Genomic DNA, 12,740 nt, shown 5'->3' on the forward strand with positions numbered 1-12,740 from the left:
TTGTATGCGACATTACATTGTTCTCCTTCAGGAGTACAACTTACCCTTGGTAAGAAAGTGATTTCCCCAATGTATTTGTCTAAGGATTGTTTGCCACTGGAATTGCGTTCGCTTCCTGATACACTTTGGGCTACAGGTCCAAATGATGTTGGTCTTTTGCAGATTCCACCTTATGTTGTCACGCTTAAGTCAAATGCTAGGCTACCTCGTATTCCACAATACAAGATCTCGAGCGATGGTGAGAGAGCTCTTTTAGTGATTGTTTATGATCTGGTTGAGAAGGGTGTAGTTGAGGAAACGAGAGGTAATGTTTGTAACAGTCCTGTTTTGCCTATCCTTAAACGTACTGATGCTTCTCAGCCACCTGTGTACCGGTTTGTGATCGACCTTCGAGAGGTAAACAAGATAGTCGTGCCACAGTTTCCTGTGGTACCTGATATCACTGCTTTGTTGACTTTGATTCCTGCTTCGGCAGCTTGGTTTTCTGTCATCGATTTGAAGAATGCTTTCTTCAGTATTCCTATTGCTGAGGAGAGCAGGGATATTTTTGGCTTCTCATTAGGAGGCCGAAGCTTCCGGTTTAAGAGAATTCCCCAAGGTTATTGTGAAAGTCCCTCCATCTATAGTCAGGCGTTGAAAACTCAGCTTGACGATTTTGTGTTACTTGTTGATGCTACTCTTATTCAGTACGTTGATGACTTGTTGATTACTGCTGATGATGAAAAGATTTGTAAAGAGGCTACTCTGTCTTTGTTGCGGTATTTGTCTGACCTTCATCATAAAGTGTCACCTTCAAAGCTGCAATATTGTCGCCAAGAAGTGACCTACTTAGGTCATCTCTTGTCGAAGGAGGGAAGGAGATTGACCCCAGAACGAATTCAAGCAAGCGTGCAAATGAATGTACCATCCTCACAGAAAGAAGTGCGTGCCTTTTTAGGTATTACATCATATTGTAGACAGTGGATCCCCAATTTTTCACTGTTGGCGAAACCTCTGTTAGCATTGACTCTGAAAGATACTCTGCATCCTCTTCCTTGGTCTGACGAATGTCAGAAAAGTTTTTCTGAACTACGCGATGCATTGTGTTCGGCTCCTGTGTTGGGTACTCCAGACTATAGTAAGCCTTTCACGTTGTACGTGCACGAGAGAGAAGTTTGTGCGTTGTCAGTGTTGACACAACCATTTAGGGACAAGCAGCGTCCATGTGCGTATTTCTCCTCTACGTTAGACCCAGTTGCTAAGGCGTTGCCGAGTTGTCTGAGAGCTACAGCTGCAGCGGCTGTTTCTATCCGACAGTCTGCTGGTTTGGTATTGGACAACACGTTGATCGTGATGGTCCCGCATGCAGTGGATACCTATTAAACAGGACTAAGACACAGCACCTTACTAGTGCACGTCTGTCAGGTTATGAGTTGACACTGTTGGCTAGTCATGTTCACATTAAAAGATGTAATGTGCTAAATCCAGCTACGTTGTTACCGATCTCTACAGAGACGGATCCTCAAGAACAGCATGATTGTTTTCTTCGTACAGAGGAAGAAACAAAAGCTAGAGTTGACCTCAGGGATACTCCCCTTGTGAATGTTGATGGTACCCTATGGGTAGATGGTTCGTGTTTTAAGCTTCCAAATGGTGAAACGACTGCAGCGTATGCTATTACAACTTTACATACAGTTGTTGAGACAGCACGCATACCACAGAATTCTGCGCAAGCAGCAGAATTGATTGCACTGACTAGTGCGTGTTGTCAGAGGGAAAGCGAGTGAATGTTTACACCGACAGTCAGTATGCATTTGGAGTTGCCCATAGTTTTGGGCGTTTGTGGAGAGAGCGTGGGTTCCTCACTTCCCATGGAACGAAGATTCAGCATGGGCAGTTGGTGAATGAACTTTTGGAATCTCTCACTCTCCCAAAGCAGATTGCAATCATGAAGTGTAGTGCGCATAAGAAAGTTGTGGACGACGTTGGTCGAGGGAATGCGTTTGCGGATGAAGTTGCGAAGGAAACGGCGAAAGATATGATGAGCCGTATGTATGTTGCAGGCCCAGCTAATTGGGTTATGGCTGGTGGAATGGGTGAAGACACAATAGAAAGTGTGAAAATGATTCAGGCTGAAGCGACTGAGAAAGAAGTGAGTATTTGGAGAGAAACTACGGGTATGTTGGATTCAACAGGTTGTTGGGTCGAGTTGTCAGAACACCAGCGATGGCTGTTGCCAGATGCGTATGTGCTCCCAGTGGTTACAATGGCTCATGGAATGGCTCACATAAGTTCGAAGGGAATATGCAAGTTGTTGGCTCCAGTTTGGCAGAATGCTTGAATTCCGAAATGTGCAGAGAACGTGGTGAAACATTGTATGATTTGTCTGAAGTATAATCCTGGTAAGGGAACTCCAACTCCAGCTGGTCATTTTGCTCCTCCTACGTATCCGTTTGAGGTGATACAGCTAGATTATATACATATGGAGAGATGCAACAATTTGAAGTATGTACTTGTGGTTGTTTGTGCCTTTTCCAGGTGGATAGAGGCCTACCCTCTAAAGGATAATACTGCCTTGTCTACAGCCAAGGTTTTGCTGAGAGAGTACTTCCCTAGGTATGGTTTGCCGAGAATCGTATGGTCGGACAATGGGAGTGAATTTGTGGGTCAAATCATGAAGAAAGTGTGTGCTGGATTGGGAATAAATCAGACGTTCCATGCAGCAAATCACCCCCAGTCTGCTGGACTTGTTGAATGTTATAATGGTACCTTGAAGCTGAAATTAGCTAAAGTACAAGCGAGCCCTGGCCTTACATGGCCGGATGCCTTGCCGTTGGCTCTTTTGTCAACAAGGACGACTGTGCATTCTCGAGTGGGACTTAGTCCGTATGAAATTGTGTTTGGTCATCCTGCGAATGTTTGGGGTGTGCCTCGTCCTAAAGAATACAGCAGTATTGAGTACCCTATGTTGGTGGATTACTTACATGACTTGACTGCTAAATTACGTGTTCTCCACCAACAGGTCCATGACAGTTTGCCGACAGCTACTACAGATCCAGGACATTCAATCCAACCTGGTCAATACGTCCTCATCAAGAATTTCCAGCGTACCAAGAATTTGGAGCCGAGGTGGACTGGACCGCATTTAGTTTTGTTAGTGACTCGAACTGTTGTAAGAGTAGCTGGCAAGAAGAACTGGGTGCATGCCACCCATACAAAAAAAGTTCCTTCGCCTTTACAGTATGATCAGTGGGTGAGGGATGGTATAGCTGATACAGATTGCGAGCGAGTCCCCACATTTGTGCCTTTTAGTGATGCTCATTTGACATCGACACGGTCAGAACGCGAGGATGATGATGTTCTGCAAGCTGCTGTGCCTCCTCATCTAAAGATTGACACCACCAATCCAGAACTTTTGTTTACGGACCAAACTGTGCCGACTAAGTCACGTTACAACCTCCGATCTCGGAATAAATAAAGGGACTTTGAACATTATTTTTTTTCCACACTGAGATCAAAAAGAGACAATTTCTTCAAGTATTTTGCATTTGACTTTTGTTTTTCTTTTTCTCTTGCTTTTTCTGAAATTGTATTATGGTTTTCTGTTAAATTTTTGATTGGTTACCATTTGCCAGTTGCAGGGTCACGTAGGAGTACCAACGGTTCAGTTTGTGACCTGAGTAGTGGCAGTAGGTCTGCAGGACTTGCAGTGTCCCTACGACCTGCTAATAATCACAGCTGAAGCACTCTGTCAAGATTAACTGAGCGACATTAGAAAATGGAGATTGTATTGAGGAATGATGATAAAAAGCAAGAGATGAAAAACCAATATTATAGAATGTTGTTCTCTAAGTGTGGTATAGCTTTATCTATTTTACTACTTTTATGTATTCTATTAGCTACTATATTCTGGTTTGTTCCTTCTACACAATTGACGTCTGCACCAACTTCTCAACCTACTCTTTCTTTTTCTACTGTTTCTTCACATGAGTTTCATACGTTACCTGAACATGAACAGACACGAAGATCAGAATTTGTGAACAATTTGTTTATACAGATGTTGCATCAGCATCAGCTAGTCATAAATACCACGAATTGTTGGGTGTGTGGTCTTATGCCACATACTACAGATAAGGGAATGCCATATTTGGTTTTGCCTTTTTCGCCTAACGGGTCAGTTTGGGCACTCCAATCAATGTTTATCTATGCAAATGAAACCTCTCCTGTACGTTCCATCAAAGACAATGCAAGTAATAATGCCTTGATACAGGGAATAGTTGATATGATTAGAGATATCGATGCGTATAATGCTATCCCTAGAGATGAGGTACGAGCATATGTCGGTTGGAATAAGACGACATATAGTGCTAGCTTGACGGAGAAAGAAAGACAGCGAAGGTCTCCTCCTATTTGGATTGTACCCCACCGAGGTCATCTTTGTTTGCAAGGTAATGGTCAGAATCCGAGAGCTCAGCTTGGTAAGAGTGTGTGTGTTCACACATACGTTTATACGTCCCAGAAATCTCCTCCGTTCGTGCCAGCTAAAGGCACGTATTTTGTTTGTCACGATAGAGCATACACATGGTTGCCATCTGATTTTTCTGGCACATGTTATGTGGCATTTTTGCTTCCCCCTACATACACTACTGTTTTCGACTACCATAAGACAAGATATGGTAGAGGTGTAATCGATGCAAAAAGATACTGCTGGAGACTTCTTTAAGGGTTTCCTACCCTTTTGGGGTCCTATGGCTAATAGTAGGAATATTCGTCAGCTTACGAAAGTGGTTGAGGCCACTATAAATGAGACTGCAGGTGCCCTTAGCAATATTAAAGCTGAGCTTCAAGCGGATCGCCTTATGACATTACAGAACTGTTTTGTTTTGGATATTATACTTGCAGATAGAGGTGGGGTATGCAAATTGATTAGATCTAGTTGCTGCGTTTTCATACCAGATAATGCCCCGACTGTGTACCAAGCCATCTCTAGACTACATAAGATCTCTGCATCTATTCATGTGGACGAAGGAGACTGGTCATTGATGGGATGGTTATGGGAGTCGTTGTCCAAATGGGGATGGAAGATTCTGACATTCCTTGGTATGGCGTTAGCTATCTTTTTCTCGTGTTGTTTATGCATCCAGTGTGGTCCCGCCATTTGTAGTCTTTGTGCTACGATCAGTGTGAGAAGACCAGTTCCGAGAGAAGTGAAGGATAATAAGATGATGTTACAGCAACACCTTGATGACCTGATGAGAATAGATATAGACCTAGATTCAGATTGACATGAGTTTAGGTTATTGCCTACGTAATGGCAAAAGGAGGGGCTGTGGTTCTGAAATTCTCAAACCTGTCTGCATTTTATTCTTGCCCTCACGTAGGCCAGTGAAGTGGGCCCAACGAGCAAGTGGCTTTGCCTTCTGAGTTCGTGCATATATTAATTTGGGTTTCTCTGACTCTGAATGAACTGCAGAGAGAGTAACCCTTTTCACCTGAAACTGACCTTTTGCAAAACCAGTTTCGCTAGCTGATCGTTGTCTGAGTTTTTCAATCACTCTTCAGGACCTTGTTAACCATTAGTTTCCTTGCGCATATGTTATCTTAAACAACATCTAAATAGTTTCTTTCCTTAAAGACTTTCTTTTCTGAAACTTGGGATTTTGCTATGTATCGTGACTGCCATCTAGTGTTACTTTTTATGTAGGCTTCAGAAGTTAGTTTGTGAGCAGTTTGTCTGACCTGTTGTGAATCACATATACACATTAACCAGGGATTTCTTCGTGCACTGGAGTTAATTTTAGAAGCTGGCCTTTCACCTAGGAATTGACCCTGCCAAGCCAATTTCCCTGCAAGATCGTTATTTACCTTTTCCAATCACTATTCAAGACATTTGTTAACTTTTAAAGTTTCTTTACGTATTTGTTATCTGGCACATTATCTGAAACTACTTTTTCTGACTATTCCTCCATTTTTGGGTTATGCTTTCAATTAAGGGTTTGTGCGGGCCTTCCAGAATATTATTTAGATATGCCTAAATATTAACTTGTGGGTTGGGACACTGTAAAATGAGCTTTACTGTATGATGCTGTGTGATGTCATGTACTTTCTATTGGTTGAATTTTGGTGCAGGGGTGTGCATTTTAAATGTACCTTTTTGTGTATAAATAGGGATGTCTCGCCTTAGTAAAATTGAGCAGTTTCTTGAGTTGCACACCGTGTTGTATTGCTGGGATTTCTGCTGCTAGCTGCAGCTAATAAATTTGATCTCTGACGCCACCTAGAAGTATTCCGTGTCTCTGTATACCAAGGCAAGGGAACCTAGAGGACTCTGGGTGTGTCCCTGACGCCGCTGGGTACTTGAAAACCCGGTTCTTCAATAGTAGAGTTTTACCACAACAGTGTTCAATTTTTGTAAATCGGCATGTAGGTCACACAGTAGGATGTGAACATGGACCTGCACATCTATTGACTCCACAATATTGAATATCAACATATTGTCCAGATAAGCATACACAGGGCAGTCCAAAATTGCTAATGTTAAGTCCATATAAAATTAGCAACATATTGGTAGTCAATAAAGATATATATCTTTGATATTTTGGTAGAACACTAAGGCAATCTTGACTTACTTGTTGGCATAGCCTTTGAAAGAAGTCAGGGTAATGTTTATTTAGAAGCCAAGGAGCTTTGTGCCACCAGTGAGACACAGGGAGAAGGCTTCAGGGTTCATATCCACAAATCATGCCTGCATATCTGCAGTAGATGTGTGCTGCCATAGAAGAGAAAATTCAGTCTCAGTCAGACTGAGATTTATATTTAAAGTGGCCATTCATGTTTTGATGGTGTTCCGGCAAGTTTTGAGGCTTTGGAAATTGGTAATAGAAGTGACTTTAAGTTAGAGATGTGTGTCATACTCTCGCGGGTTGAAATGCCTATATTCTTGGGAGGGTAATACTTTGAAGGAGTACTGGAAGGCAAGGGCTTCTTTTGTTAGTATTCTTTAATGCATCATAGACCACCTCATTGGTTGCAATCTCAGTAAGGCAGAAGAGCCATGACATGGTTGGTTGCATGGAAGCATTCGAAGATGGGTGATGTGGCCTTACTGTTGAATGGTGACTACACCTTGTAGAATTGCCCAGAATAAAATAAAGTGGTGTGGGATGGACCTTGGTGAGTGTATTAATGTCTGGCTTCTTTCCCAAGTTGTGGTCTTGCCTTTTTTTATGGAAGGTGAGAAAATGCAATATAGAAGTAACAGGCTATATGATGTAAAAGAAAATTATTTTGGATAGCTAGCTTTAGAAAAGAGGATGCCGTCATCATAGATGTGACTTCTATGAACTTAGGGATTCACACTATATACGGTGTTGTCAGTGGTTGGAAGGAGTGCTCTGGGGCTTGGGCACAAGGACGTATGGTTGGACAGTATGGACGTTTGTAGAATCTATGTGATCTATGCATTTTTGCTAGGTGTGATAGTATTGATTCCATTGATGGAATAGTGAGTTATTTCACAATTGTTTGCTTTGAGTGTGACATAATAGCAGCAGATAGTCAATTTTATGGTTTACAGTTGAGGGATGTGCCTTGCTTTCAATATTTGCCATCATTGTGGCTAGTATTTATGACTTGCACTGCTCTATTAGGCTGTCCTGTTTCATCACAACACATATAATCTCCAATAACAAGAAGTACCTGCTCATACCTTGATACTAAAGTGCAAGGATAATTCTTTTCTGCTAGACATTGCATCTGAAGTTTTTTTTCACACTTGCTTTACTACATTGAAGTTGTTTGGATACTGGATTAGCCCCAAGTTGAACAACAATAGGAATAGTGTGAAGGGATTGTTTGTTAATGGCAAAGCCTCAATGGCTTGAGGATATCCTGGCAGCCAAACTTTATAGTTACACTTTGAATGTATGTATGTCATTTTGTTGTTTTTTAAAGTTTAGTAGTAATTACAGATACAGTAGAAAATGGGGTATATAGATCATTTGTCGTGCTTACTTGAAACATATGAAGGATACGTCTTAATTTAAAGCAGAAAATGTATATGAATCAAATAGCATAAGGCAAAAAATGACACATGGCAGTGGAACCAAAACAATTACAGGTAAACCCCATGGGCAGATTGACTGAGGTTAAGGTTTTTGCCGCACACAGCTGAGAGATGTTTTTTCCCACCAGGATGTGTTTCAGGTCTTTATCGATCTCCGTCAAAACCCTGTTTAGATGTGAGGGAGTTCCAAATTCTTCAGGCACGGCCAGAGAAAGAGGGCGAGGTGGTTCTCCAGAAATGTCTCAGAGCTATACAATCATTCCAATGGACACCCTTGAAAGTAATGATTCATTTTGTAATCAAGAATGAGGCTGGTTTCTTTTTTCTTACCTTCTATGGGACGCTAAAGGAAGAATAATTTTTTCACCACCCACCACTAGCAGGAAAGATAAGCGTCTTCATGAAGACATTGGAATTATTTTTGTACTACGACACCCTCCCTAAAGAGATGCTCACATGTTCCTCCTTTTCTCTTGGGCAAGAAACCCACCTACGACCGTCCCGGATGAGACTTTGGTGTAGCTAATGATTGATGCAACATAAAATCAGATTGAAGCATTATGCAAAGTAATGGAATGATGGTTTATATTAATGAGGAGACAAGTGGTCCCTTTAAAGTGATGGAAGATGTTATAGAAACTTATTTTATTTAGAGTGTGCTGTAAGCATCTACCTGCCTGCCTCCCTCTCTTGAGGTATTCTTACTCCACAAAAACTGAAATGTGTCAGTAGTGCATTAGAGAATCAGCCGGCAAATCGTAATAAATTCTGACCGACTAATGTCACCAGGGTCTTGAGTTGAGATCTTCACAGAAATCATTGACAACAAAAACCTTCTCTGGTCGCTTGTCATCGAGAATCAGTTGTAGTCCCTCTATAGCAATGGGCTATTTACAATTGACTCAAGCATGCTTGTGGGTGGAAAACAAAATATTGCAATCCTTATATTAACACATTCATTCATATAGAATGAGCGTGGATTACGTTTTTATAAAGAGCAAAATGCCACTGTATCCAATTATCTTAATAAGCAGAGAGCCAGTTTTATGCACGTTTCAAAATTACTGCAAGACACACCCTTCCACTGAGTAAAAATATTTAATGCACAAAATAAAATGCTTATCCAAACGAAATAAAATGCTTTTCAAAACAATGTTTTAGATTAATCTTGGAAGATTTTTTGTCACTACTGAAACTGTTGTATGCTTATGGCTAATAAAAAGAATTTAATAAGAAAAGTACTGTATATAGCAAACAAAAGTACCATTTGCTTGTCCGGCGTGGAATTGATTTCTGATAGGTGATTGCTCAACAATTGGCACTGATGAAGAAATTCTTCCTCGAGTTTACATCTGCAAATGAAAAACAAGTTTGTGAATAATTCCTAGTGCTATTCCATCTCTGTTCTGTCTGCTCAAGCTGACATGAGGTTGCAGCTGTCACATATTACACTATCCTCACATAACCTCTTCAATCAATTTGTCACATTTCCTGCCTTCAGCTATGGATCTTTCTTGCGAGGAAAGAGTGGGGTTCTTCCATCTGAGCTTTGTCCTGTTTCCAAAGCCTTCCCCCCACTATTTGGCCCATGTTTCTAGCAATAATCTCACTGACTTCTTACCAGAGAGACCAAAAAACTCCTCTTTATCAGGTCCTCGGGTTAGAAAAGAGAAGGGGGATAATTAGTTATCCTAGCAGACAGGAATACTAGAGTGATTGGTCACTGCTTGAAGGGAGAGCTGAAGGATATATGACTGAGTCACAATTTACTGGAGTGATGTTCCCCTTAATGTCTAACAACCTCTTCCTTCAATTAGCCTTCTTCTGTGTAATATCATGGTGGCATCTAGTTTATTGTAAGGTCTACGAAGCACAAATCACCAGTCTGCACTCCACCAGTCTGCGTTGTGTCCGTAACGTTTGCATCAGCTAGTTCTACCATTTAACCAAAGGCTACTCAACCATGCTCCAATGGTGGCGTTTCCTAGTAAATTTGTGTTATTTAAGTACCTCGTGTATTTAATTTCTAGGATATGTGGTTTCTCTCTTGGCATCATACCGCTTCTCTCTTTGCATGCTCTTGCTGTAGATCAAAAATACATCCTGGTAATACCCGAGTGACTGCTCTCCTCTAAAACAACATGCAAGGAGTCACTGTCTATAGTACAAGTACCATAGAAGTGCAGCATAGTGATAATCAGAAACACAAAACACGCCCTCGTACATGCATTCATTGAGATGGTTTCATCAGCTAGAGGACATCCATAGGAAACGAGATATCTGTGCAAAACGTCCATCGCGAATGGGTTGTGTTGTTTTAAGAGTCATTGCTTCTTTGAGGAATTGACAATTTAGGATTTTGTCGTTTATTCCTAAGCGCAACTAAATTAGAATGTACTTTACCTTCACATCTGCTGCTTCTCTTATATCACTACTTTGCAACTATCCTTGTCAGATCACCTGACAGAGCATCTTATCTCAATACATCACACTACATTACATGAGGAAACTGCTTCACATCCAAAAAATCAAGTGGTACCATAAATCATTTATCGTCTGAGCAAACTTTTTGAAAAGGAAACCTAAAAAGAGTATACTAAATGGCCTGCCATTACATCTGAACACAAATTAAAAAAAGAAACTTAAATCAGCCATTTCTACAGTCTGGAACCAATATTTTAATCACTGGATCAGGGAATGGATTAGGGCTTTCGTTTAGCCTCTCAATTTATCTGGAGATAATGGCTTAAACCTTAAAAGAAGCATTTTGAACATCTCAATTGAATAAACTTGAGGCAGGCTCAACTTGAAACCAATTGCACAGTTGCAGCCCGGGTCTACAAAATTGAAATAAGCAGCTATGAGACTAATACGGAACCAAATGGAGTGGTAATATTATTCAGAAAACTTCCAGCCACAGTCGCAAACAAAAATGGAATTGAACCCGCACTATGAGCTTCCAAAGAGGATCGCTCGTTCGCATTCATATAAGTAAACGCCACCCCCTACACGTAAGCATCTTTCAATGGCTTTTGATACAATTTATGGCACAATCCTAATAGATAGACGAGTGTAAATGATCAAAGGCATTGTAAACATGATCAACGGTGGTGTAAAACATGGACTTCCACAGGGCTCACCACTGTAATGTCAATAGCAGGCCACCAATGGTATTGATTAGATTAATTGAGTGGAATTAACCTGTATGAAGACAACAGCTACATCTACTCTTCGGTATTAGGAGATTATGAGAACATCAGTGAATCTAAACACGCCTCAGCACAATTGGTGGTTGGATGATCGACAACTACTAATGCTTGAATAAGGCAAAATCTGAAAAGTTTCATTTTCAAATCCACGGGCAAGACACTATCAATCCCGATAGGCATGGCCCCTAAACCAGCAATGGAAGCAGGAAACCTTACAGCATTATTTGATAACTATTGTCCATCATCCTACAGATAATAACTGAACCAATACCTTCATGTTTTACCTAACATTTATGTGGTGGTTGCTAAACGGCTTCAAATTAATCAGTAGAATGCTGGAACCTTAGCACTGGTTGGGTCAGATTAAAACAAAACTGGCCCAATAAGTTTCTAAAGTAGCGAGGAGTGTCCTTCGCTGCCAATAGACTACAAGATGCAGCTCAACATAGCAATCATGATGATATGCCACAATACTTATACAAAAGATATATAACTTAAAACAAGCCTTAAAACAAGCATAACATTAAATTCTTATACCTATTGAAAATGCAGCTTGTGCAAGGGAAAGAGGGCATGGCAGGGAGGCCGATGCCTGGCAGAAGGGTGAGTAAGTTTGAAAGACCCTGTGCCGCTTGTTTGAGGTAAAGACCGAAGTCATCAGTATTTTCTTGAAATGATTACTAATAAACCAAAACCACGAAAAGGCCCCTGGGTCTAGAAGACATGACTACCTTCCTGTCGTAGTTTGATTTTAATCCTGACCCAAGGACATCCCAATAAAGTTAACAGGTACCTTGGAGTTAATTTTACTTCATCTACACTTTTCTTCTTTTCACTCCTCACCACACCCTGCTCATGTACAGGTTTTAGGATAGCTCTTTCTAATACTGAAAACATCCCTGAGCGCCTCCCTCTCAGAGAGGGGGTCGTAGCCCACATTATGACCAGGTTCATAATGCGAGGTGGTTACCCTATGAGGAAGCAAGCCCCCTTCGGATGGGTGAGGGCGACTGCCCTTTAAAAGGGACACTCCCTTAGCACTCCTCCACATCTTCTAGACCCAGGGGACTATTTGTGGTTTTGGTTTTGCAAAAGGGAAGTCGCCCCTGCTTGTCTTTAAATCTCCTCAGGCCCTCTTTTGTGTCATAATGATTCCTAATAAACCTATAGAATTATTTGGCCAGTTTCTCGGAAGAAGCTGCAAGTATCTGATGTAATGTGCTGAAGCAACCGGGAGCAGCATGCCAGGCCATAATGCATAAAGTAACTACAACCAAGCATATGTCCTCTTCCTCACTCGGCGGGCAACCTGGACTCAGGCTGCACATGAATTGGGAATGCAGCTGATAAGAGAATACCCCACAGGCCCGTCAGATTTTCCCCACACAAATGTCACCAGGTAAAGCCTTGTTGATGTATGCAGGGACAAAATGCAATATTCTGAGTTTTGAAGATTCAAACGTGAGGAAAAATGTAATATTATTTTA

General features: G+C 41.2%; 1 protein-coding gene across 2 annotated transcripts in view; it reads right to left on the reverse strand.

Annotated features, from left to right (window-relative positions):
* Window positions 1–12,740, reverse strand: part of KANK4 (KN motif and ankyrin repeat domains 4) — a 286,564-nt gene that overhangs the window by 108,246 nt on the left and 165,578 nt on the right. For both annotated transcript variants that reach the window (XM_086953375.1, XM_086953383.1), the window contains exon 6: window positions 9,309–9,396. In XM_086953375.1, the coding sequence (XP_086809501.1) occupies window positions 9,309–9,396 (88 nt within the window). The remainder of the gene's footprint in view (window positions 1–9,308; window positions 9,397–12,740) is intronic.

The sequence above is a fragment of the Lissotriton vulgaris genome, chromosome 1_1 (assembly GCF_964263255.1).
Source record: "Lissotriton vulgaris chromosome 1_1, aLisVul1.2, whole genome shotgun sequence".
Taxonomy (NCBI): Eukaryota; Metazoa; Chordata; class Amphibia; order Caudata; family Salamandridae; genus Lissotriton; species Lissotriton vulgaris.